Source organism: Lithobates pipiens, unplaced genomic scaffold, assembly GCF_037356315.1.
Source record: "Lithobates pipiens isolate NorthernLeopardFrog02 unplaced genomic scaffold, aLitPip1_a1.2 Scaffold_18, whole genome shotgun sequence".
Classification (NCBI taxonomy): domain Eukaryota; kingdom Metazoa; phylum Chordata; class Amphibia; order Anura; family Ranidae; genus Lithobates; species Lithobates pipiens.
This window is the reverse complement of record NW_027507758.1, coordinates 655336124-655363168: the sequence shown is the minus strand read 5'-3', so window position 1 is coordinate 655363168 and position 27045 is coordinate 655336124. Positions and strand designations below refer to the sequence as shown.

At 47.2% G+C, this 27045-nt stretch overlaps 1 protein-coding gene across 1 annotated transcript in view; it reads right to left on the bottom strand.

Moving 5' to 3' along the window:
- Positions 1-27045, bottom strand: part of PLB1 (phospholipase B1) — a 200208-nt gene that overhangs the window by 61544 nt on the left and 111619 nt on the right. The window contains exons 27-34 of the mRNA XM_077489431.1: positions 24016-24111; positions 23200-23271; positions 19964-20029; positions 17106-17166; positions 9962-10020; positions 5515-5588; positions 4166-4209; positions 122-230 (exon numbers count right to left, since the gene is read on the bottom strand). Coding sequence (XP_077345557.1) covers positions 122-230; positions 4166-4209; positions 5515-5588; positions 9962-10020; positions 17106-17166; positions 19964-20029; positions 23200-23271; positions 24016-24111 — 581 coding nt within the window. The remainder of the gene's footprint in view (positions 1-121; positions 231-4165; positions 4210-5514; positions 5589-9961; positions 10021-17105; positions 17167-19963; positions 20030-23199; positions 23272-24015; positions 24112-27045) is intronic.

The window sequence follows — 27045 nt, the reverse complement described above, 5'->3', positions numbered from 1 at the left end:
CTTTCCTGAATTTCTAAGACAATTCACATAAAACTCTTCTCTTCCAAGGGTCCAACTAAAAAGCTGAGAAGAATGAACCTTTCCTTTACATCAGTTTTTTTTTTTTTAAATAAAGTCTTACAAGGATTTGGCCCCAGGAACAGCTTCATTGAGGAAAGAAAGGGGATCCGTGTTCTTGCCGGTATCTGTAGAGTATCCCGTGACAAATGGATTGAACTCAAGAAGAATATCTGTAAAAAATAAGAACATTCTGTAATGGAGATTTCCAGAATGGCGGACCATCCCTGCCATTATTGGGGAGGCTCTGACAGAAGTGCGCTGTACATAGTAGTATGACAATAATAGAATTCAATCAGTAAGAACCCTTTTACGTTTCCCTTATAAAGTATTTTTCTCCATCCACTTAGGTTCCTTGTCTATGGGAAGTTACATCAGTCATCGGGGATGGGGTGGGGTTACTTTAATGGGGAATCAATAATAAATTCCATAATGTGCAATGTAAAAGGGAATGTAACAAATACAAATGTAACATTTGCCAAATTATGAATATAGAACAAATAAAAAAAAAAAACATTGTGGGCAGTTGTGCTCTTCCCGCCTTGTGGAAACAGTTGGGTGAAGACCCTTTTCTGTTCCACCATGACTGTGCCCCCCCCCGTGTACAAAACTAGCTTCAGACAAAACATGGTTTGACCAGTTTGGTGTGGAGGAACTTGAGTGTCCTGCACAGAGCCCTGACCTCAACTATACTGAACAGCGTCCTGAGCCAGGTCTTCTCATCCAACATGAGTACTGCCGCGTACACACGATCAAACAATCGGGTGGAAAAGTCCGGCAAACTCAAGTCCGCCAGACAATTCCCCCCGTGTGTAGCCTCCGGGGGAATTTTTTTACCCGAAAGTACGGCGGACTTAGAAAGTATTTTTGCACTCCAATCTTCCCGCCGGACTCACATTTCGGCGGACAATCCGGCCGTTGGTATGCCAGTCCGCCGTACTTTTGAAATGAGTGGATTTTTCCCGCGCGGAGAAAAGTCCACTCATTTTGAGCGCGTCTCCAGGTAGACGGGGCCAGCGAAGGAGGCGTCGCTGGCTCCGTCACCTGGTATGGACTTAAAGGGGAACCCCAACGCCAAAAAAAACGGCGTGGGGGTCCCCCCAGGTGCACATCAGACCCTTGTCCGAGCACGCTACCCGGCCGGCCAGGAAAGGGGGGGGACGAGCGAGCGCCCCCCCCCCTCCTGAGCCGTACCAGGCTGCGTGCCCTCAACATGGGGGGTTTCCTTGGGGAAGGGGGGGCCGCGCGGCCCCCCCACCCCAAAGCACCTTGTCCCCATGTTGATGAGGACAAGGGCCTCTTGCCGACAACCCAGAGGATGCTGGGACTGTGACATCATAATAGGCGGGGACATCATCCGGTGATGTCCCTATATAAGTCGCCGCACGCCTTGTCCCCGTCATTGTGAGCAGAGAGAGCGATGAGGCAACATCTGAAGAGAAGAAGAGAAGAACAGAAGGCGGCGGCGACAGAAGACCGGGCCACCGCCTGTAAAAGAGCTAGAAGAAGGCGCGGTGGCCCGGCAAGAAGAACCGAAGAGGGGGACAAGACCCCCGAAGTTGGAAGAAGAGGGCGGCGGCGGCGAAGAAAGCCGGGCTCCTCCGCTAGCAGAAGATAGCACAGGAGTCCGGCGAGAAGACCCCCGAAGACGGAAGACCCCCGGAGCTGTGCAATAAACTATTTTAACCCTTGTGTGTTGTGTTTTATTTTTACTTTTTTTCCACAGGTGAATGGGTAGGGGTACATTGTACCCCATACTCATTCACATAGGGTGGGGGGCCGGTATCCGGGGGCCCCCTTATTAAAGGGGGCTCCCCGATTCCGATAAGCCCCCCGCCCGCAGACCCCGACAACCAACGGCCAGGGTTGTTGGGAAGAGGCCCTTGTCCTCATCAACATGGGGACAAGGTGCTTGGTGCTTGGACAAGGCACCCCGCATGTTGAGGGCACGCGGCCTGGTACGGCTCAGGAGGGGGGGGGCACTCCCTCGTCCCCCCCTTTCCTGGCTAGCCGGGTAGCATGCTTGGACAAGGGTCTGATGTGGACCTGGGGGGACCCCCACGCCGATTTTTTCGGCGTTGGGGTTCCCCTATAAGTCCATACCAGGTGGCGGGGCCAGCGACGTCTCCTTCGCGGGCCCCGCCTACCTGGAGACGCACTCAAAATGAGAGGACTTTCCTCCGCGTGTGTCCGCTCATTTCAAAAGTACGGCGGATAGTCCGGCGGACTTAGTACGCTGTATTAGTCCGCTGAAAAAGTGCCGTGTGTGGGCAAGTAGCCCGTTCGGAAAGTCCGGCGGACAGTCCGGCGGGAAGTCCGCTGGACTAAGTCCGCCGGATAGTCCGCTACGTGTGTAAGCGGCATATCTTACCTCACAAATGTATACAGACACCTTCCAAAATCCTGTGGAAAGTCTTTCTAGAAGAGTGGAGGAATTCAAGATCCCTGACCTCAATCCTACTGAGCACCTTTGGGTTGAACATCAATACCAGAACTCCCCAATGCCCTTTTGGCGGAATAGGCAAAAATCCCACCAGATACACTCCAAAAGTTTGTGGGAATCCTTCCCAGCACAGAGGAGCCAGCTCCATAAAGACATGGTGTGACTAGTTTGGTGTGGAGGAACTCGAGTGTCCTGCATGGAGCCCTGACCTCATCCTTACTGATCACCTTTGGGGTGAATTGGAATGCCAATGGTGAGCCTGGTCTTCTCATGGTTTTCTCATCCAAATCGGCATCTGACCTCACTAATGGGCACAGATTCCCACAGACACTCTCTGATATCTTGTGGAAAGTTGTCAGAGAATGCTTCGCCGAAGAACTGGCACATCTGCTAATGCCCAAGGGAATTGCAGATTGGCATATAGGCGGTCGCCAATGCAAATGTGCATGCACAAGGGCGCAAACGGCCACAAAGATTCATGTGCAATTGCGCACACAATTTGTGACAGATTCTGGTGCCCAGCTGCCTATTTAAAGCCAGGAGCGTGATCCACTAGTTGCTGGATGATCTTCAGCTCCCCCGTGTGTTCCTGAGTTTCTGATATTATTGGATTTCCTGTTGCTGACCCGACTTGCCTTTGACCTGTCTTGTCTCCACTCTTGGCTTTGACCCCTGGCTTGCTCCTTTGACTCTGCTTCTACCTGCTGATCCGTGCATGACCTTTGGCTTGCTCTTTGGACTCCGCTGCTGTCTGATTACCTGTGTATAACCCTGGCTTAATCCTGACCCTGCTTGTTGCTTTATCCCTGGCTGATATTTTGTGTATGACTACTGGCCTGGCTGCTGACCCTGCTTCTGGCTCTCCCTTCTGCCAAGTCTCATCTGGTACATCTGAGGGACTCCTGCCCAGCAGTGCATCCTGCTTGTCCAACCACCACCCAGCAGACATCTCATCACTCAGCGTGTCACAGCAGACAACCCCTGCTTCTCTGGGCATACCACTCCCTGCCACCACCTTCAGGGTTGCCCTGCACTCAGCCATAAGGGAAGCCCTCTCGGGAACTTTGGCGTCCAGACAGGTATGTGAAAAAAAAAGTCTTCTCGGAAGAGTAGGTGTTATTGCCAGAAAGGGGGGCCAATTTGCTGTAGGGGGAGGGAGCAACCTTAGATGAATGGCCATTGGCTTCAGATTAATGGCCTTGTTTTTGGAATGGGATCTCCAACAAACTGATATATGGTCAAGTGTTGAGGAACCTTTTTGGCCATAAGTAGTTCCATCATATGCTCAGCTTGAAGTGCACAGGACTGTGACCAGAACTCTTTCTGAATTTATTATTAGGATTTCCACAGAGCTGTTTGTGTCACTGTCTCCTCCAACAAGCCCATAATGAAGGTGTTCCTGAGAACCTGTGGTTGGAATGTAATGCTGTCATTTGGCTTTGTAAAGGCTTTGAGGTGGGGTGTCAGTATTGCAGAACATTTGCTTCAGCCTGCCAACAACCAGGAAAACTGACATAGGAATGCTGGGTGGGGTTGGCCTTTACGAAGGTGTCCTGTTTTTTTTTATCTACGTCCTGGTGTCTATCCACATGCCATTAATAGGCACCAGAAAGAAAAATAAGGGTAAGTACTGAAACAATATTATGTGTTTTTTTTAATACTTACTCGGAAGCGTTGTGACGTGATCCAGTGTCCCATCTCCTCCAATACTGAAATATGTACAATCATGAATATCTTTATTAGTACTGTTAAGCCAACTCCAATAAAAAAACAAACAAAAAAAAAAACAAAAAAAAAAATGTTTTTGGGTCTTTATAATGCTTATAATCTTTTTTTTTTGCCCCTGCCCCAGCATATGTATGTGGGGCGGTCCTTAAGCGGTTAAAATTATGTCTCGAGACACCCCATTCTAAAATGTTTAGCAGTTCTAATAGCTTTACACAACGTAGCAACATCTACACGTAGGACACCCAACGTTAGAGGTTGTGACAGAACCGATCCCACACTCCGATTGAGTGCTTCCGTCATATACCACTTCCTCCCAGTCTGAATATACAGTAGATAGCAGATATTCCAACCGCTCACAAGCACAAAGCAAGATGACACTTGCTTAGCTGCTCAACATGGACTGATTTATTAGAACCAAAATGCCAAGTATTTATAATACAGTAGAAGACTAAAACCTAACCTAATTAGCATGAGCTAATTATCTAAATCAACACTCAGACTAGTTGACTGAGGGATAAGACTTTTCGGCTCCTAGCTCACTAACAATTCAATAAACATTACCATAAACATAAACACAGGGTTAATCAGCACAAACAACAATGTGTGAATACTCCTACAAGCCAGACTAGACTCATTTACATAACAAACAGGTGGCTGGAGTTGATGACATTAGCATCTAACAGTTTGTGTCCCAACAGCATGAGACAACACACATTATATATACATATATACAGCATTGAATCTGACTAGCACAGATCATAGTGGGGTTCTCATTCACCCTGTGCCCCTTAAAATCCAGGGCCCATAATCAGTCGGCAAGAGGCTCGCATTCAGTCATCTTAAAAAGCCTGTGTCCCGGCTAGGTCTGTCACAGAGGTGATTTAGTCTTCCAAGGAAAATGCACTTTTGCACCCTAGTACTGACTAGTATTCCAATGTTTCTCTTCTCCCTTGGTTTTTCTCCATCAGTCAAGCTAATGTCAACCCAGTGCTCAGGGAGAGGGGTGGAGAAGGGTAAAACAAGGATGCTGTGGAGGCAACAGACATCCGCCTTATCAACTGATGACATCATTGGTTGTTAGGATGGCAGTGTCTAGTTGTAATGGTGCATATAATGAAAACCTGTGGATTTGTGTAACTAAAGGGCAACCTGCTGGCTCCTATGAACAAATTTCATACATTTTTAGGCATTTTGCCTGAAGAAACCTCAAGGCTGACCTATAGTACATACAGGTCATTCATATACAGAGTATATCCCGTGTAATGTCTGGATTGTGTTCTGCTTACCTCCAGGATAATCCGCGGTACTGACTGAGCACATCCAGAACGTCTCCTGGGTTGGAGCCAATGCCGTTCCCAGCCTGGAATGGGATATTAAACAGTAATGGAAGGTTGTTGAATAACCAATAATGGGTGATCTTTAGAATGCTATGAATGGAGGGGAGAAGCTTTTGTTCATGGTTGTGTTTTTCAAAAATTTCTAAAGTTGCACAACCATGTCCACTATATTGAAACAAAAATGATCATAAATGGTTAAAAAAAAACAGTGATAAAAGTCCACATCTGAAGTAAATTTTGGTGAATAAATAAAGTCTATGTGTATTCAGTGCCAAGCCTGGATCTCCGTGATATTCAGCGCTGCATATTCTTACGTCAGAGAAATAAAAATTTATATGGCCTCTTACCAGACAGGGTGGACCCCAAGTTATAGAGATCTAACACGATTGTTAACAAAGTAGTCACCTCCGGCGTTCTCCTCTGTCAGCTCAGCTGCAAAGACTTCCTTCCCCCTTTTTAAATATTTTGTTAAATATTGTTTTAATAGAAGAGGATTTATATTTTTAGTATCCAAATTTGTGCTGTGAATTGCAACAATTTGGTTTTCTTAGTGAGACGGGGGGGGTGGTCTTGTATTAACCACTTCAGCCCCAGAAGATTTGGCTGCTCAATGACCAGGTCATTTTTTGCAATTCGGCACTGTGTCGCTTTAACTGACAATTGCGCGGTTGTGCGACATTGTGCCCAAACAAAATCAATCAGTGATCGAAAAAGTAATTTCAAACAAAGGGAAAAAGCAAGGTAGCGCAATGAGGTCAGAGCGAATTACCAGGCAAACAACACCCAGGAACCACCTGTAAATCAATGATCACGAGTGTCTTGGTATGATACTTTCAAACAGGGGATTCCGTATCAAAGTGAATACTCATAGAAAACTGGATACACACGCAGATCCTGGTTCTCGCTCTGTCACAAGCGATTGCAGGAGCCCGGCGGTCATCGCTCGCGTTGGCCCCGGGGCACTTGCTGCACGCACGCTCCCCCACTAGTGGCCAAAAGGCGAAGCGACGTGCCATTCTGCCGCAGTAAAACTGCCATGGCTGGTCAGCAAGTAGTTAATGTGTCACTTCCGTTGTCCCGCCTGCCTAGTTCAGTACGAAATACGTGGTGAGTGACATCCCATGATCGCCTCTGTTCTCAGTCGATGCTTCTTACAGGGAAACACATTGGGTGGAGCAGTTATATGTGACGTCACCACGTTCCAGGTCTGCGGTTGTGTTCATTTAATTATTCTATGCTAATTTAATGTGCAATGATATTGGAAAATAAAACTTTAGTTTCTACTGCACTTCCCTCTACTGCAGTTCCCCCCCCCCCTTTTTTGAATTTCACACCTGCTATATTTGCTGGAGAGCATTGAACCAATTTATCGGTGGAGCTGGACACCTTTGGATATTGTTCCTGAAGATTGTGGTTTAGCTATCATTACTGGGGAAGGAATTCTTTGCAGCTGAGCCCACAGAGGAGAACGCCGCAGGCAGCTACTTTTGATAACAAGCGTGTTAGATCTCTATAACTTGGGATCCATGATCCATCCCGTCTGGTAAGAGGCCATTTAAATCTTTCTTTCTCTGAAGTAAGAATATGCAGCACTGAATATGACAGATATCCATGCTTGGCACTGAATACACATAGACCAAAATTTATGTGGACTATTTGCACTGTTTTTTTAACCATTTCTGATCACTGTGTTAATTTATTTATTTATGGTTGCGTGCTTTATTTTTGTTTCCATATAAGTTAAATTGAGTATTTAGATTATTTTGAAGTTGCAGCACCAATGAATCAATCATAATTTTTTTTCACAATTTTTCAATTTTTCGTCTTTGTAATTATACACACAATTTAATTGATTATTTTTGGGTAAGTGTAACATATTTAAAACTTGAGCCAGCTGCTCCTGTCATAGCGGGAGTCCGCCGGGAGTCCGTCGTTTTTTTTTTTTTTAAAAGCCAGCAGCTACAAGTACTGCAGCTGCTGACTTTTAAAATAGTGACACTTACCCGCCCAGCGCGCCCGCGATGTCGGCACCCGAAGCCGATCTCTCGATCGTCTCTCGGGTGCTGCCGCCGCCATCTTGGGTATGGGAATCAGGAAGTGGAGCCTTTGGGCTTCATTTCCCGGTTCCCTACTGCGCATGCGCGAGTCGCGCTGCGCAATAAGGATGGTCCCCGCTGTCTCTGGGATCCGTGTGTTTCCCAGCAGGCAGCGGGGGACTTTCGGAAAGGGGCCTAGATTCTGCGGAAAGGGGCGTATATTCTGCAGAATCTACGCCGGAAGTGGGTGCAGATACCTGTACTGTACTGGTACCTGCACCCCCCTCCCCTCTGAAAGGTGCCAATTGTGGCGCCGGAGGGGGGGAGGGTTCCAATGAGCGGAAGGTCCACTTTAGGGTGGAGCTCCTCTTTAAGGTAAAAAACAAACAAAAAACTTGTACCTTTTAAATCCGCTTTAAACTAATTTTCATTTTTTTATTTTAATTGTGTGTGTGATTTCACTGCTAGAAATTGGATCTATAGTCCCTTTTCTCCGGGGTCATTGCAAATGAACTTAAAATGAACAGCACACGACAACAGGAGCACACGGGGGCCCGGGGATGTAGGACAGGGATAGGAAGGAGGCAGGAGCGGCATGTAGAGGAACCGATTGCCCTCCATTTCCTTCCTGCAACTGCTGAATATCTGCAGGAGGGAGAGGAGGAGAAGCGGGGATTCAGCAACTACATGAAGGGATCTGTTCCTCTACATGCCACCACCCCCACATCCAGGCCTACAGGGGGGCAGCACTGGTCCCCACATCCAGGCATACAGGGGGGCAGCACTGGCCCCCACATACAGCCATACAGGGAGGCGGCACTGGCCCCCACATCCAGGTGTACAGGGGGGCAGCACTGGCCCCCACATCCAGGTGTATAGGGGGGCAGCACTGGTCCCCACATCCAGGCATACAAGGGGGCAGCACTGGTCCCCACATCCAGGCATACAAGGGGGCAGCACTGGTCCCCACATCCAGGCATACGGGGGGGCAGCTCTGGTCCCCACATCCAGGCATACAAGTGGGCAGCACTGGCCCCCATATCTAAGCGTAAAGGGGGGCAGCACTGGCCCCCACATTCAGGCCTACAGGGAGGCAGCACTGGCCCCCACATCCAGGCATACAGGGGGGCAGCACTGTTCCCCCCCATCCAGGCCCACAGGGGGGCAGCACTGATCCCCACATCCAGGCCTACAAGGGGGCAGCACTGATCCCCACATCCAGGCCTACAAGGGGGCAGCACTGGCCCCCACATCCAGGCCTACAGGGGGTCAGCACTGGCCCCCACATACAGGCCTACAGGGGGGAAGCTCTGGTCCCCACATCCAGGCATACAGGGGGGCAGCACTGGCCCCCATATCTAAGCATACAGGGGGGCAGCACTGGCCCCCACATTCAGGCCTACAGGGGGGCAGCACTGGCCCCCACATCCAGGCATAAAGGGGGCACCACTGGCCCCCACATCTATGCCTACAGGGAGGCAGCACTGGCCCCCACATCCAGGCCTACAGGGGGGCAGCACTGGCCCCCACATCCAGCCATACAGGGGGGCAGCACTGGCCCCCACATTCAGGCATACAGGGGGGCAGCACTGTTCCCCCCATCCAGGCCCACAGGGGGGCAGCACTGATCCCCACATGCAGGCCTACAAGGGGGCAGCACTGGCCCCCACATCCAGGCCTACAGGGAGCAGCACTGGCCCCCACATCCAGGCATACAGGTGAGCAGCACTGGCCCCAACATACAGGCCTACAGGGGGGCAGCACTGGCCCCAACATACAGGCCTACAGGGGGGCAGCACTGGCCCCCACATCCAGACATACAGGTGAGCAGCACTGTTACCCCCATCCAGGCCCACAGGGGGGCAGAACTGACCCCCACATCTAGGCCTACAGGGGGGCACAACTGGCCCCCACATCCAGACATACAGGGAGGCAGCACTAGCCCCCACATCCAGGCCTACAGGGGTTAATGTACCTGTAGGTACGCCCCTGGAGCAAGGGTTGAAGGAAACTCCTTCAATGGGGACACTCATTGCTATGACAACTCTCTTTGGAGGAATTACCTCTCATTTCCTGTAGCATCTTTTGGACAGGAAGTGAAAGGAGATCTCCCTATCAGGACGCAGGCAGAAAACAAAATAACCTGAAAGGGGTTTTAATTAAACCTTCCCGTCACTATTCAAAATCAAAAAGCCTACACTGTAAGAGATCCAGCCGCAAGCATTGCATGGGGGGTGGGGCACCTTACTATAAAGGGAGCAGAAAAAAAAAGAGAGAAGATCTTCCTTAGGAATAAAATGCACTTTTATAGAGCAGCTTATTGGCCCACCTGCCCATTTCAAATGATTATTAATTCTTACCGTCAGTGAATCGCCAAGTGCTGCAACTACAGTGATGTCCGCCGGCCGCAGTGCATGGACTGAAATGAAATGTTAGTAGAGCTTATTACTCTCATAGAGGATATAAAACAGAATCTTGGAATCACAGGACAATGACAGCAGGCAGGGGGGTTATTTAGTCGGTCAGTTGGGATCTCCAAACTACGGCCCTCCAGCTGTCGCGGAACTACACGTCCCATGAGGCATTGTAAAACTCTGACATTCTCAGACATTCCTGGGCATGATGGGAATTGTAGTTCTCGAACAACTGGAGGGCCGTAGTTTGGAGACCCCTGAAAGTGTCCCTAAACCCCCATCATAAAAAAAACTCTCAATAAATGGTGTATTCCATTCTGTTCATACTTTTCTGTATTCTGCAAAATATCTGCTGCTCTCTATCGCCCCCTCCTGTCCATGTCCCCAATGCAGTTGGGGATTTTGCAGAGCGGTGGAGGCAGCTCTGCACATGCTCAGTTCTCAGTGAGATTCTTTGCTGAGCATTTCCTCCCTATCACATCTGAGCAGCCCATGTGACTATAGAGTCACCCATGTGGGCGTATACACAATGACAGGCCACTCCCTTCCCCCTCACCAGCTAAACACAATGGGGGGGTGGGCTGGATATTACCTGTAGATTAATGGAGGCTTCACCTCCCTCTTATTCTAAGACACAGGCCGGAGAGGGCGTGACACAGCCTGTGGCTGGCAGAAATCCACCCACACCGTGTTATTGCCAAAAAATAATAAAGATTTCATTTCAAACATATATTTGTATGACAATGTAAAACAGTTTATTGATATTATTTATTTTTACTCCTAATTCCAAAGGCTGTTTTTTTTTTTTTTAATGATGATCATGTGACCAGCAGCAGAGGACTAGAAGCTCCTCCTGCTTAAGTTTCCCTGCAGGCAGGCTGGGAGAGAGCCGGGTCATGTGACAGCTGGATACCCATTAGGAAAAAGGGACTAATCTTTTTTTCTTCTTTTTTATTAAAATAATTCCAGAGCCATCATCCATATACAGCAATAGAAGGGAGAATGTACGTTATACAACGTGCGTTTAGTATTACTTTACCTTCATTAGTAAAGCAGCCTTATCGTTAAATAAGCCCTCGGCTACCCTAGACATGGGGTCATGGGATTTCCCCCCAAAGAGCTTGGCTTTTACTAGAGAAGACGCTGAATATACTTACCTCTCCGTTGGGTGGAACGTCCAAACTATGCCCCCTACTGGAAAAGTCTTTAGCATTCCACACTTCCAGGATTCAGTAGGGATGAAGGAGCTGGAGGGAGCGGACATGCCGGGGATTCAGATATTCAGCACCCCCAGACAGTGGCGGTTGGTGGGTTTTGTTTTGGGGGGCCGCAAACAATCCTACGCTGCCGCCACCACCACCCCACCTCCCCACCTCCCCCCGGGTTGGCTGGCCGGCTGAGACCACCCCTACTTCTAGAATGTACTGGAACCTTCCAGAAGAATGGGAGGGGAAGTAAGGTGGGACATGCCGGGGATTAAGATATTCAGCACCCCCACACAGTGGCGGTTGGTGTTTTTTGTTTTGGGGGGCCGCAAACAATCCTACGCTGCCACCACCACCCCACCTCCCCCCCGGTTGGCTGGCCTGCTGAGACCACCCCTACTTCTAGAATGTACTGGAACCTTCCAGAAGAATGGGAGGGGAAGTAAGGTGGGGCTGCATGGAGTGTTCTGAAGGCCCTGACCAATTCCCAACAGAGGGTCGGCAGAGGGAGGGCCTCCTCAAATACTCAGGGTCAGCCCAGCTGGGGAGGAGAGTTCAGGTGGAAGCTGGAGATGGAGTGTTAGGCTGTCATGGCCTTTGAAGGGGCTCCCCAGTCTGGGGGGTGGGTGCAAACAGGACCTACAAACAGGACCTACTGTGGTGGCACTGGCAGGAAAAAAGGGGCATCTGCAGCCAGGAGGGCTGGCAGTGCCTGAAAAGGTGGTACTGGGAGCAGTAGCCACATATAGGACAGCTAGCATCAAAGTCCTCTATTTTTTTGGGCTAAACCATAGGGAGCCGCGGTCCCCGCCTGCAAAGGGCCTTCGTCCAGATTCAGCTGAGACTGTGCTGAATCTGAAACTTGTGCTAGCTGGTCCCGGGAGTTATTGTTCTGCAAGCAACTCTGTGCTGGAGGTACAAGAAGAAAGTGTGTATATACCGGGTGTCAGGGGTGGCCCGTCCATTAAGGGCACACGGGCACCGCCCCCCCCCCCCATCCATCGCCACCTCCCCCTATCTATTTCAGGATGGGGGGGAGACAGGTGATTGTTTGTCGCCCAAAAAAAACACCAGCCGCCACTCTGGGTGTATAAAGAGTTCTACTGATCAAATGGGCATCCCATAATAACCCTTCCCTATCTGAGTTCAATTTCCCTAATTAAAAAAACAAAACAAACAGAGCTGCAAGGACTGCTTCTTTTGCTACGAGGGTAGGGCTACACCAGCAAATCAGTGGTCTCTCTGCAGAGGTCCAGCACACCCCCTGCCGAGTCAGACCTATCTTCAATCAGCAGTGAGTGTGGGATTAATTACAGAAACCCCAATTCAACTTTTAGTTAATGTCACTGAAACACATTCCAGTTGCAGCAAAACAAAAGGCTCAATTTATGACCGCTGACTACATTTATAAAGCACCATCTGCCTGAGTAAAGAGACAGTCCCCTTTCCTTCTGCGTGGAAGCAGTGGTCTCTCTGTATAGGTCTGGAGAGACCACTGCTAGCAGCTGCCTGGGCTTTTCAATCCTCTCCTCTTTTACACACAGAACTGCTCACCCTGTAGCCTCCCCATTGGAAGAGACCGAGAGCCAATCATCAGGGAGCAGCAGCAGAGAACTGTGGGATATGAAGTCCCAGCACAAAGCAGCCTGACTGACGTTTGAGGGGGCAGGACTGCCAATCCCAGGCTGCACTGCAGAGAGTCAAGAGAATTGTGGGAGAGCGTATAAAAGTACAGGGCGGACCCGGCCCAAGAGCCTTGTATCCTGGGGCCCATTGGGAGAGCAATCTTCTACCAAGCGGCACACAGCCTGCACCTCCAGTCTGGAGGGTCAGAACCCCGCCTGCTTCCAGAAGGATGCTCTGCAGCAACGCGGAATGTCATGAAATCGGCGATTCACCGGGTCAGCAGACTGAAGATATTGGGACACATCTTCAGCCAGGAGAATCGTTTGATCGCTCTTTGGAGGTCTACTGAATGCGTACAGGGTTGGTGAGGGGGCTTTGCCCAGGAATTCTATTGTCTTCCATAAAGCACCATATTTGAACACTGTGCACAGACACCTGTTATCCAGATCTAGTAGAGGAGTGCTATATCACAGCACCAGCTATTTTATATTGTAGCAAATTGGATCATGCTTTGTTGGGGTTTTTTGCCTTCCTCTGGATCAACTGTGGGTATAGGATTGTATATATGGCATTGTATGATATCATTTATTTATTTATTTTCATGGTTGAACTAGATGGACTTGTGTCTTTTTTCAATCTGATTAACTATGTAACTATATTGCTCCCCATCACTCTGTTACATTGAGGGACCCTTCTCCATAGAGCTCCAATGTGCCGGTGAAGAAAACAAAAGCAAGGCCTTGCTCTTATGCCTTGTACACACGGTTGGAAATTCAGACGGAAAAGGTCCGAACGGATTATATTGTCGGAAAATCCGATCGTGTGTGGACTTTTTCCATCGGAAATTCAGACGGAAAAAAATTTGAGAGCAGGATCTCAGAAAAAAAAAATCCGATCTGACTTTTTCTGATCGTTCGTAGAGAATTCCGATCGGACAAAGTGCCACGCATGCTCAGATCAAATTACGAGACCAAAGCTATTGGCTACTAGCCGCAACGTAGTCCCGTCGTAACGAACGAACGTCATCGCGTTCCAAACGATCAGATTTTTCTGACAACTTTGTCCGGCCGTGTGTTGCATACACCAGTTTAGGACAAAATCCGTCAGAAAAAAAATCTGATGGATTTTGTTGTCGGAATGTCCAACCCGTGTGTACAAGGGCTTAGAACATTATTGTTGTCACTCTTAAAGGGGACACATCACTGGTGTTTATCCCCTTCCCGCCGAGCGTACGCAGATATGCGTACTCGGCTTCCGGGGGGTATACCGGGATGATGCCCGCACCTGCAGGCATCATCCCGGTACCGTTTTTTTCAGCAGGCGATTGGCTATCCAGCCATAACAACCGATGCGGCTAAAAGCCGCCTCCCGCCGCTGTTACCGGTGCTCCCGCTCGATCGGGAGCACCGATTCCATGTCCGCTGCCTCCGGCTGCTGGGGAGAAACTGGAATGACGCCGTAATCGGCTTCGTTCCAGTCTCCTCATAGTAAACACGGAAGTGACGTCATGACGTCACTTCCCGTTTTCTCGGCTGCCAATGGCGCCGGTTTTAAAAAAATATCCGGTATTCAGAATCGCCGTTTTCGGCGATCTGAATACATTGAAGTGTAAAGGAGGGGTAGGGGGGTCTTTTAGACCCCCGATCCCTCCATAAAGAGTACCTGTCACCGCCTATTACTGTCACAAGGGATGTTTACATTCCTTGTGATAGCAATAAACGTGATCAATTTATTTTATTTTTTTTAAAACAATTTAGTCATTTTAAAATAAATAAAAAAATAAAAAAAATTTTTTTTAAAGCGCCCGCCATCCCCGCGAGCTCGCGAAGCAAAGAAAACGCATACGGAAGTCGCGCCCGCGTATGTAAACGGTGTTCAAATCACACATGTGAGGTATCGCCGCGATCGTCAGAGCGAGAGCAATAATTCTAGCGCTAGACCTCCTCTGTAACGCTAACCTGGTAACCGTAAAAAATGTTTAAAGCGTCGACTATTGAGATTTTTAGGTACCGTACTTTGTCGTCAATCCACGAGTGCGTGCGTTTTATAAAGTGTGACATGTTTGGTATCTATTTACTCGGCGTAACATCATCTTTCACATTACGCAAAAAAAAAAATGGGATCATTTTACTGTTTTGTTTTTTTTCTATTCATGAAAGTGTCCCTTTTCCCAAAAAGTTGCATTTAAAACACGGCTGCGCAAATACCGTGTGACATAAAATATTGCAACATTCACCATTTTATTCTCTAGAGTCTCTGCTAAAAAAACATATATAATGTTTGGGGGTTCCAAGTAATTTTCTAGCAAAAAATATGGATTTTAACTTGTAAACATCAAATGCCAAAAATAGGCTTAGTCGTGAAAGGGTTAAATTACCTCATTGTGTCCTAGTATTAAAGGCAGGGCTGGTGCAGGGATTTTTGACACCCTAGGCGAAACCAAATTTTTCCACCCCCAATTGGCTCCACCCCTGACTCCACCCCCTTGGCCCTGCCCATGTGACAGAAGGCACCACTATACAGGTAGCATTTGGCTCTGCTTCCTCTAGCGCTGGCTCCAGTGCTGCGCTGCGCCTCTAATTACACTACTGGTCGGATGAAGCAGCTGCCTAGGACTGAGTTGGTTACATGCTGCAGCCTGCAGAGCATGCAGACACAGAGGGAAAGCAGTGGCCGGGCGCCCCTGAGCAGCAGTGCGCCCTAGGCAGCTGCCTAGTTTGCCTAGTGGTAGCACCGGCCCTGGTTAAAGGTACTATAGGCCGGCCTGGGGTTCCCCTTTTAGTGTTCTACATCAATCAGCAGCTTCCTTTGGGAGTCCATTTAATCCCTGTACGTTGTTATTATTCTTTTATTGTTGCAAAGCGTTATGGACTGTTCTGAGAACAGTTTCAATCAAGTCCTGGCTACTTATGCAGGGCTTGGCTGACTAATACCCCTTTAAAGCGGAGGTCCACCCTAAAGTGGACCTCCGCTCATCGGAACCCTCCCCCCCTCCAGCGCCACAATTGGCACCTTTCAGGGGGGAGGGGGGTGCAGATACCTGTAAAGTACAGGTATCTACACCCACTTCCAGGATAGCTCTCTGCGGAAAGGGGCGTATATTACGCCCCTTTCCGCAAGTGCCCGCCCCTTTCTGCAAGTGCCCCGCTGCCTGCTGGGAAACACACGGATCCCAGAGGCAGCGGGGAGCGTCCTTATTGTGCAGCGCGATTCGCGCATGCGCAGTAGGGAACCGGGAAATGAAGCCGAAAGGCTCCATTTCCTGATTCCCATACCCAAGATGGCGGCGGCAGCACCCGACATACGATCTACAGATCGGCTTCGGGTGCCGACATCGCGGGCGCGCTGGACAGGTAAGTGTCACTATTTTAAAAGTCAGCAGCTGTAGTATTTGTAGCTGCTGGCTTTTAAAAAAAAAAAAAAAAACGCGGAGTCCCGGTGGACTCCCGCTTTAACCAGGGGTCTCCAAACTGCGGCCCGAGGGCCAGATGTAGCCCTTTGCTAGCCTTTATTGGGCCCTTGGGCCACTATTCCTCTCGCTGTCTCCGAAAGTGGGGCACCATTTCTTCCACCGACAACTATGATTGGATACTATTCCTCCTAATAGTAGGGGCACTACACCTACTCCTATTGACCACCAACCCCCGAGGCCATATTTATTCTCACTGATGCCGGGGCCCGGGACATTTTCTGCCCACGCTGGCCACAACTTGGCCCTCCTAAAGTCTGAAGGACTATAAGCTGGCCCTTTTGTTTGAAAAGTTTGGAGACCCCTGCTTTAAACCTTGCTCTGGTCCAAGTAAACTTGAGAGAGCAGAACTGCGTCGGTGTGTTATTTCCCACTGTTATTCCATTAATCACATTGCTAGGGGGCGCCAGAAGGGGGGCTCCAGAAAGGGGCACCAGAGGGGGGCTGGGACAGTCCTTTGGGGGTTGAGAGGCAGAGTAACGGACTGAACAAACAAAAAGCAGCTCCTTCGGGGGGTATCGCTATATATATATATATATATATAGGTCTGGCTCAGTAGGGGGTGTCTCAGACCTCTGCAGAGAGACCACTGCTTCCGCACAGAGAGCAAGGGTCTTTCTTCACAGCATGCTGGCAGGGGACGGGTTTTTCTACTTAGGCTGTGGTTGCTTTAAAAAGAAAACCGACTATAAGACTTTGTACATTATATCTGTTACAGGAAGGAGTCGAGAAGCTCCGGGTGAAAGCTCCCTGTGTAGTTTCTGTAGTAGTTGTGACAATGAAGTATTACCGGAGGTTGGGACTTGTGGAGATTTCGATCGGTCTGCACACTGCACCTGGCTGCCGTACACCTAGAAACAAGGAAGCAAACACATCAACGTCAAATGATCATTTACATCCACTTACTACATTTCACGTCCATCATCACAGAAGGTGGGCAGAGTCTAAAAAGATCATTTTGTTTACGAAGCAGCCACAGCTTGTGGAGAAAAGCCTGTTCCCTGCCAGCATGCTGCAGAGAAGGAACCTTTGCCTCGGTGTGTGGAAGCAGCGGCCTCTCTGCAGAGGTGCACTGCGCCCTCTGCTGAGTCAGACTGATAGCTCTGCAAAGCTCATGCTCCCTGCTGATTCAAAAGCTCTAGCTCAGACTCAGAAAGTGCAGGTCAGATCTCGGCAGAGAAACCGCTGCTTCCACCCATAGAGCAAGGGTCCTTTCTATATAGCACGCTGTGGCTGCGTACTAAAGAAAGCACACCATCCAAATTCAAATGAGCCCAACGGTCATTTAACGGGGGGCACATAAGAGGGCCAGGAGGGTGGTAGGGAACGGCAGGTGAAGTGGATGCAGCTCCTCTCAGATTAGGTCATGAGATCCTAATGCACACACAGTATCTGACAAAAGTAAGTACACCCCTCAGTGACATTTGTGTAAATCTTCTCTTCTATCTTTTCATGTGACAACACTGAAGAAATGACACTTGTCTACAATGTAAAGTAGTGAGTGTACAGCTTGTATAACAGTGTAAATTTCCTGTCCCCTCAAAATAACTCAACACACAGCCATTAATGTCTAAACCGCTGGCAACAAAAGTCAGTACACCCCCTAAGTGAAAATGTCCAAATTGGGCCCAAAGTGTCAATATTTTGTGTGGCCACCATTATTTTCCAGCACTGCCTTCACCCTCTTGGGCATGGAGGTCAGCAGAGCTTCACAGGTCACCACTGGAGTCCTCTTCCCCTCCCCCATGATGACATCACGGAGCTGGTGGATGTTGGAGACCTTGCGCTCCTCCACCTTCCGTTTGAGGATCCCCCACAGATGATCAATAGGGTTTAGGTCTGGAGACATGCTTGGCCAGTCCATCACCTTTACCCTCAGCTTCTTTAGCAAGGCAGTGGTGGTGTTGGAGGTGTGTTTGGGGTGGTTATCATGTTGGAATACTGCCCTGCGGCCCAGTCTCTGAAGGGAGGGGATCATGCTCTGCTTCAGTATGTCACAGTACATGTTGGCATTCATGGTCCCCTCAATGATCTGTAGCCCCCCAGTGCCGGCAGCACTCATGCAGCCCCAGACCATGACACCCCCACCACCATGCCTGACTGTAGACAAGACACGCTTGTCTTTGTCCTCCTCACCTGGTTGCCCCCACACACGCTTGTCACCATCTGACACCAAATACGTTTATCTTGTCTCATCAGACCACAGGACATGGTTCCAGTAATCCATCTCCTTAGTCTGCTTGTCTTCAGCAAACTGTTTGTGGTCTTTCTTGTGCATCATCTTTAGAAGAGGCTTCCTTCTGGGAGGACAGCCATGCAGACCAATTTGATGCAGTGTGCGGCGTATGGTCTGAGCACTGACAGGCTGACCCCCCCACCCCTACAACCTCTGCAGCAATGCTGGCAGCACTCATACGTCTATTTCCCAAAGACAACCCCTGGATATGACGCTGATCACGTGACCTCAACTTCTTTGGTGGACCATGGCGAGGTCTGTTCTGAGGGGAACCTGTCCTGTTATACCGCTGTATGGTCTTGGCCACCGTGCTGCAGCTCAGTTTCAGGGTCTTGGCAATCTTCTTATAGCCTAGGCCTGAGATGGCGAACCTTGGCACCCCAGATGTTTTGGAACTATATTTCCCATGATGCTCCACTACACTGCAGAGTGCATGAGCATCATGGGAAATGTAGTTCCAAAACATCTGGGGTGCCAAGGTTCACCATCACTGGCCTAGGCCATCTTTATGTAGAGCAACAATTCTTATCTTCAGATCCTCAGAGAGTTCTTTGCCATGAGGTGCCATGTTGTACTTCCAGTGACCAGTATGAGAGAGTGAGAGCGATAAAACCAAATTTAACACACCTGCTCCCCATTCACACCTGAGACCTTGTAACACTAACGAGTCACATGGCACCGGGGAGGGAAAATGGCTAATTGGGCCCAATTTTGACATTTTCACTTAGAGTGCGCCTCTATCTAGGTGTAGTGATTTATTAAAAAGAATAAAAAAAAACAATAAAAATGCACTCACTAGTTAAAAGTAGATCAAGTCTTTTCATAAACCCATACAGACCTCCATAGGTGCACCGTAAGGCTGCAGAGCTCAGCGGGTACGTGGCTGGCTTAAGCAGAGTTCTTGATGGAAGTGCAGCTGTCGGGCTTCAGGCTGGAACATAAACGACAGCACCTTCCTGAAATAGCAAGATGGCTGCGGCTCCAAACAGCACCTCTCTCGGCTGGGTGAAGATGACAGGAAGTGAAGGGGGCGTGACTACAATGTAGTCACACCCCCTCCACTTCCTGTCAACATCATCTTAATGACACGCCTTTATCCACTTTTAGCTAGTGAGTGCATTTTTATTGTCTTTTTATTCTTTTTAATAACGTGCTACACCTAGATGAAGGCGCCCTCTTGTGTTTATTTTGTACAGTATCCAAATTTGCACATCATTTGTTTTGATGCACCTGGAAGCACAGACACTTTTCAATACATTTTATACTTTTACATATATATATAAAAAAAAACATTTATTGCTGAAAACGTATTTAGAAAGGTGGAATGATAATTCTGCACTCTTCTCTTACAGGGGGACGTGAAAGTGCTTCCCATTGGCCGATAAAAGAATAATCATTACTGGAGTACTCACCGGATCGGTAGTAACGGTGGGATAGACATAGTTGCTGTTCTTTGCGGTCTTCACATAGGGGTCACCCTAGAGGAGAAGACACAATGTATGAACCAGGAATGGTGGGGGGGAGGGGACTAACCGGATCGTACAAGGAAATGACATTCATGAAATATGTAACAGAGTAGCCAAAGGGGAAGGATTCCTCCTAAATCTTCTGCAGAGTCATTTTTATTGTACTCCAAAAATATCCAAAATGTCATCTCTGATCTCCTGTGTGAGACGTGAGTTACGTTGTCGCGCTGAACCCGCGACTTTAAACTTTGATTCCCTGACAACGTAGATTAGAAAGTCAGAACTCCTGACCTGCATACTTTTTCCAAGCCAGATTTCATTTCTATGGGGGCACAGACGACATTTAAATCCTGATGTACAATTCGTTTTAGTTGCGAATTTCATTTTTTCGGCGAAATTCAACAAATTCGGAAATATTCGAATTAACGAAAATCCGTTTAACAAATTTTTTCGAAAATCCATAAATTCAGAAATGTGAAAATCTGAAAATTAGGAAGTTCAAGAATCCAAAAATCCGAAAATAGGAACGAAAATCTGAAAAATTCAAAAGAATGAAAATCCGAAAATTAAAAAACCCAAACATTTTGAAAATCTGAAATAATAACTATTACTAACTATTACATTATAGGTATTGGAATTTTCTTTCAAATTTGGCTATTATGCCGCATACACACGATCGGACTATCCGGCGGACTTAGTCCAGCGGACAAACCGCCAGACTTTGCAGCGGAGGTCTGCCGGACTTTCCGAGCGAGCGGACCTGCCCGCACACGGAGGAAAGTCCGTTCATTTTGAACGTGGCTCCAGGTAGACGGGACTAGCAAAGGAGGTCAATGTTGCCGCCTCCATCGGCGAGATTGACACCTCACTGGCTCCTTCACCTGGTATGGACTTAAAGGGGAAGCCCTACGCCGAAAAAACGGCATGGGGGTCCCCCCAAAGTCCATATCAGACCCTTATCCGAGAACGCAGCCCGGCCGGTCAGGAAAGGGGGTGGGGACGAGCAAGCGCCCCCCTCCCCCCCTCCTGAGCCGTACCAGGCCTGCGTGCCCTCAACATGGGGGGGTGCTTTGGGGAAGGGCACCTTGTTCCCATGTTGATGAGGACAAGGGCCTCTTCCCGACAACTCTGGCCGTTGGTTGTCGGGGTCTGCGGGCGGGGGGCTTATCGGAATCCGGGAGCCCCCTTTAATAAGGGGGCCCCCCAGATACCTGCCCCCCATCCTATGTGAATGAGTATTGGGGTACCATGCACCCCTAACCATTCACCTGGGGGAAAAAGGTGTAAAGAAAAAAACAACACATGTTATTAAAATAATTTATTGGACAGCTCCGGTGGTCTTCCGTCTTGGAGGGTCTTCTCACCGGACTCCTCCACTATCTTCTGCTACCTCTTTTACTAGCAGAGGAGCCCGGCTTTCTTCTTCGTCGTTGCTGCCGCCATCCGGGGGTCTTCTTCCGACTTCGGGGGTCTTGTCCCCCTATTCGGTTCTTCTTGCCCAGCCTCCGCTATCTTCTTATAGCTCTTTTACTAGCGGTGGCCCGGTCTTCTGTCGCCGCCACCCCCTTTCCTGACCGGCCAGGCTGCGTGCTCGGATAAGGGTCTGATATGGACTTTGAGGGGTGGGGGGGACCCCCACGCCGTTTTTTCGGTGTAGGGCTTCCCCTTTAAGTCCATACCAGGTGACGGGGCCAGCGAGGTGTCAATCTCGCCAATGGAGGCAGCGACATTGACTTCCTGCGCTAGTTCCGTCTACCTGGAGCCACGTTAAAAATGAACGGACTTTTCTCCGTGTGGGCAAGTCCATTCATTTTAAAAGTCTAGCGCACAGACGGCCGGATTGCAGCCCGGCGGACAATTTTGAGTCAAAACTTCTTTCTAAGTCCGCCGGACTTTTGGAAAGAAAAAGTCCGCTGGAGCCCACACACGGGGCGCATTGTCCGCCGGATAGTCTGATCGCGTGTGCGTGTGTGAACGTAACGAATACGAATTTATCCAAAGTTACAAATTATCACAAATAACGAATGTCGCATCTAAACAAATGGAACCTGACAAATTAATAATAATAAAAACGTTTTATTGCTATTATTTATTAATATTAATTTGTTACGTTCCATTCGTTTAGATGCGGCATTCGTTATTTGTGATAATTCGTAACTTCGGATAAATTCGTATTAGTTTCGTTCACTAACAGCCAAATTTGAAAGGAAATCCCAATACTTATAATTTAATAGTTAGTTATTATTTAGATTTTCCAAATTTTCAGATTTTCGTTCTTTCAAATTTTTGGATTTTCATTCTTATTTTTGGATTTTCGAATTGTTTTATTTTCGAATTTCCCAATTCTCCAATTTCCAAAATCAAATTTTCGAAAAATTTCCCAATTTCTTTTTACAAATTTATTCAAAATAACAAATTTCGATCATAACGAATGATCCGCAAAATGTTGTTTTATTTTCGAATTTCCAAATCCAAATTTTTGAATTTTCCAATTTCCAAAATCACATTTTCACATTTTTCAGAATTTCCCAATTTTTTTTTTTTTTACAAATTTATTCAAAATAACAAATTTTGATCATAACGAATGATCCGCAAAATGAAAAAAAAACAAAAAAAAAACAAAGGAAATGAAAACAAATTTTTCAGCAGTGCACATGTCTAATGTCCAACCCTTCCCAAATCTATCCGAAGCTTGAGTCGTGGTTTGGGTTAGAGTTGGGCTTTAACTGGTCTCTAATTATGAAATGAAGACTCCCAATCCAGACAAAGGTAAAAGGCGTGTCTATGGAACATTGTTACTAAAGATGTTGAATACTTTTTATTTTATATGTTTCATCATCCAATTAAATAACAACATCTGGAATGGCCTCATTAGTCCTAATTCTCTCTCTCTCTCCTTTATTATCACTCATAGCTACTATAATCACTATATATTGTATATACAATCATTATATGTTAGATTGTAAGCTCTTCTGAGCAGGGTCCTCTTAACCCTCTTGTATTTTATTGTATTTTCTCTCTTTTATATTGTAAAGCTCTGCATAAACTGTTGGTACCATATAAATCCTGTATAATAATAATAATAATAATAATAATAATAATGATAATAATAATAATAATAATAATAATAATATATTGTACAGCATATTTATTTTACAAATGTCAGCAATACTATTTGCTACCTGTGGGGGGCAGACTACGCCAATGCTTTCGTTAATTCCCAGTTTATTGCTCTTCTGGCCGACTGGCTCAAACTGGGAGAAGAAAAGAAATAAATTAGTACATGAAGATCATTCACACCAAACATTCATGGCTTGTAGTGAGATAATACATAAGCTTAGACTGAAGTCAGACAGCTGATGTATTAATGTTTTTCGTACTGTCCTGTCTGAACAATGTTTGTGAACAATTCCACTTTGTATCTCTCTATCTCCCGTCTGATCAATGTTTATAAACAATGTTACTTTGTATCTCTCTGTCTAGCTCCTGTCTGATCAATGTTTATAAACAATGTTATTTTGTATCTCTCCATGTCCCGTCTGATCAATGTTTATAAACAATGTTACTTTGTATCCCTCTATTTCCCGTCTGATCAATGTTTATAAACAATGTTACTCTGTATCTCTCTGTCTAGCTCCTGTCTGATCAATGTTTATAAACAATGTTACTGTGTATCTCTCTATCTCCCGTCTGATCAATATTTATTAACAATATTACTTTGTATCTCTCTAGCTCCCGTCTGATCAATGTTTATAAACAATGTTATTTTGTATCCCTCTATGTCCCGTCTGATCAATGTTTATAAACAATGGTACTTTGTATCTCTCTATCTCCTGTTTGAACGATGTTTATAAACAATGTTTTTGTGTATCTATCTCCTGCCTGATAAATGTTTATAAACAATGTTTCTTTGTATCTCTCTATCTTGCTTCCATCTCTTTCCCAGGAACAAAAGGATGAAAACCAGAGGATTTTGATAGAATGTTAAATGATCTAACCATGTTAATCCATAAGCCGAGGGCGCTCTGTGCGTGAGCTTTGGCGCCAAAATGGAAGCAGTCCGGCGCCATGAAAGTTCGGTCAGGAAATCCCTCCTGTATAAAAGACAGCAGCCGAAAATCTGTCAGTGAATATTCCACAGTATAAAATATAGAATGTAACAATCAATAACATATATTCTATTCAATACGGAATGAGCCTGATCATCAAAAGTACGACTTTAAGCCAATGAGCCTAGAGACACAATCTGATTGGATGGGAGGAGCCCGGGCGCGGCAGCTGGCTTCCCGGCCCCCTCTTTAGCAACCAGATTTATACCTCGTGTTTTACAGTGCGTTTAAAGAAAGAAAGAAAAAAAAACGAGAAATGCGTGAAAAAAACGCTGGTTTAAAAACGCAAAATGCACTGAAAAAAACGTGCCTGAAAAACGCATCAAATACAGCCGCCTAGGTGTGAACCCGGACTCGGGGGATGTTTGCGAACGACCCCAAAACTCTATGAAAGAATTATAACCGTCGCCTTAATAAAGGGACATTCTGTTACTAAAAACGGTGAGTCCGTCTCCAGCAATGCTAAAAAGTTTGCAACTTTGATTGCAATATTATTATATATATTAAAAAAACAAAAAAAACAACAACTTTTAACTGTTTTCAAAGCAAGGAGACCCGAGCTTTACAAATGGGCGTTGGGCTCGTTGGCCAGAGGTCACTATATTTATAATGAAGCCACACACAGCGTGATTTCCTTCCACTTTTAATTGCAGAGATCTGCAGTGATCACTCCAAGCCTGGGAATATCTTCCTTCTATTCTATACATTTGTGTACTTTGTATCGATTTCTCTCCATCCTTCGCTAATCATAATATGTACAACAATAGATAACAGTTACTTTTACAGCCATGTGATAAAATGGCTATTAAGCTCCATTATGCAGATCTACGACTCTCGTTTTCCACCCATCTCACCGCGCCGCGACCTGCCGGAGGTAATCAATGCGACTTTGGTGTGTTTTTTTTAGTTATCTTATTTAATTAATATAAAATTATAAAATTATTTTATGTTATTATTATCGATTATATCGTAATTTTATGTCATTATTATCTATTTTACCTGACACTCACATTCTGTCTTAGCCCCTTGTACACGCGGGTGGGACATTCTGACAACCAAATCCGTTGGATTTTGTCCGACGGATTTTGTCCGAAACTGTTGCATACACACGGTCGGACAAAGTTGTCGGAAAATCCGATTGTACATAACGTGATGACGTTATTTCGTTCAGGCTAGTAGCCAATAGCTTTGGTCTAGGAATTTGATCTGAGCATGCGTGGCACTTTGTCCATCGGAGTAGGCTACACATGATCGGAGTATGTCCGATCGGAGCATTTTGTCTGAAAATTTTACCGGCAAGTTGGAAAACTTGGTCCGTCGGATATTCGGGTCGGATGGAGACCACACACAGTCGGATTATCCGACAAAACGGTCCAATAGAACACATTCCGTCGGAATCTCCGACCGTGTGTACAAGGGCTTAAAGAGGAAGTAAACCCTGCCTCTTTCATTCCCTGCAAAGGTAAAGCATAATGGACTACTATACATCGCATCGCATCGCATCACATAGTAGTCTATTATGTGTCACTTACCTGACACAGGAGCCAGCGAAGTCACCGCTGTCCCCTGTAGTCCGGCGCGTCCATCTTCTTGGTGGGGGTCTCGCAGCTCCGCCGCTGTCATTCGGCGAAGCCGTGATGACGTCACTCCCGCGCATGCGCACGGGAGCCGACACGCGCGGCAGCTCCGTACTTGAAAATGCCGCGCTCAGTGCGCCTGTGCGCCGCTGTCTACGGCGCATGCGTCGTAGACAGCGGTGCCTGTCTTTCAGCAAATATCTCTTAAGCCGTGTAGGTTTAGGAGATATTTCTTGGACCTACAGGTAAGCCTTAATCTAGGCTTACCTGTAGGTCAAAGTGGTTTGTAAGGGTTTACAACCACTTTAAGCCCCATTATGCAGATATACGACTCTCATTTTCCACCCATCTCACCCCGCTGTGACCTGCCGGAGGTAATCAATGCGACTTTGGTGTATTTTTTTTAGTTATCTTATTTCATAATTTTATGTTATTAATATCGATTATATCGTAATTTTATGTTATTATTATCTGTTTTACCTGACACTCGCATTCCGTCTAAGGCTGGGTTCACACTGCTGCGGTGTACGAGATCGAATGCGATTCGCACTGCAGTGCAAATCACATGCGATCTCTGTGCGATTGCGATTTCAGCCGTACAGATAGTATGGCTGAATTCGCATCGCATCCGGCCCAAACTTGTACAGGACCCTTTTTTTTTTGGTCCGCAGCAGAATCGGATCGCATTGGGTGTTCACACCATGCGATTCGATTCCTGTCCGAGTTTGCAGATCGCACTGCGATATGCGAACTGATTTGGAGGTGTCTTTAACTTTTCACTGACACTCCCAGCAGTTCGCATAGAGCAGTGAGAACTGCCGCCGGGAAGGCATGCGATGCGGGAACCCGCAGTAGATTCACAGCGTTCCCGCATCGCAGCAGTGTGAACCCAGCCTAAGAGACAATTCTTGAGTCTAGCCCAGGGGTGCTCAACCTTTTGAAGAGTGAGGGCCACTTAAGTGATTTGGTAACCGGTTGGGAGCCACAATTATGGGTAGGGTAGGGTCCATACGGGGGCACAGGTGAGCTGCCCCCCTAAATAAGTAAATTGGACTTTATTAGGCCTTCCTCTGGACCAACTGAGGGTTTGGGGTTCTGAGGGGGCATCAGCGGCAACCCGTAATGCAGGGTGCAGGGGCGCCGCCCCCTTTATCCATGCGTCCGGCCCCCTAATCTACATGCGGGGCACCGGACACATGGATTCCAATGTTGTTTTGTTTTCTTTTTTTAAGCACATGATTAGAGCCAGAGGCTCTAATAGGCTTCAAATAAGGGTGGGCTTGTGGCGCAGAGCTCTGTGCCCTGAGCCCACCCAGTTGTGTGATAATAGCGAATAAATATC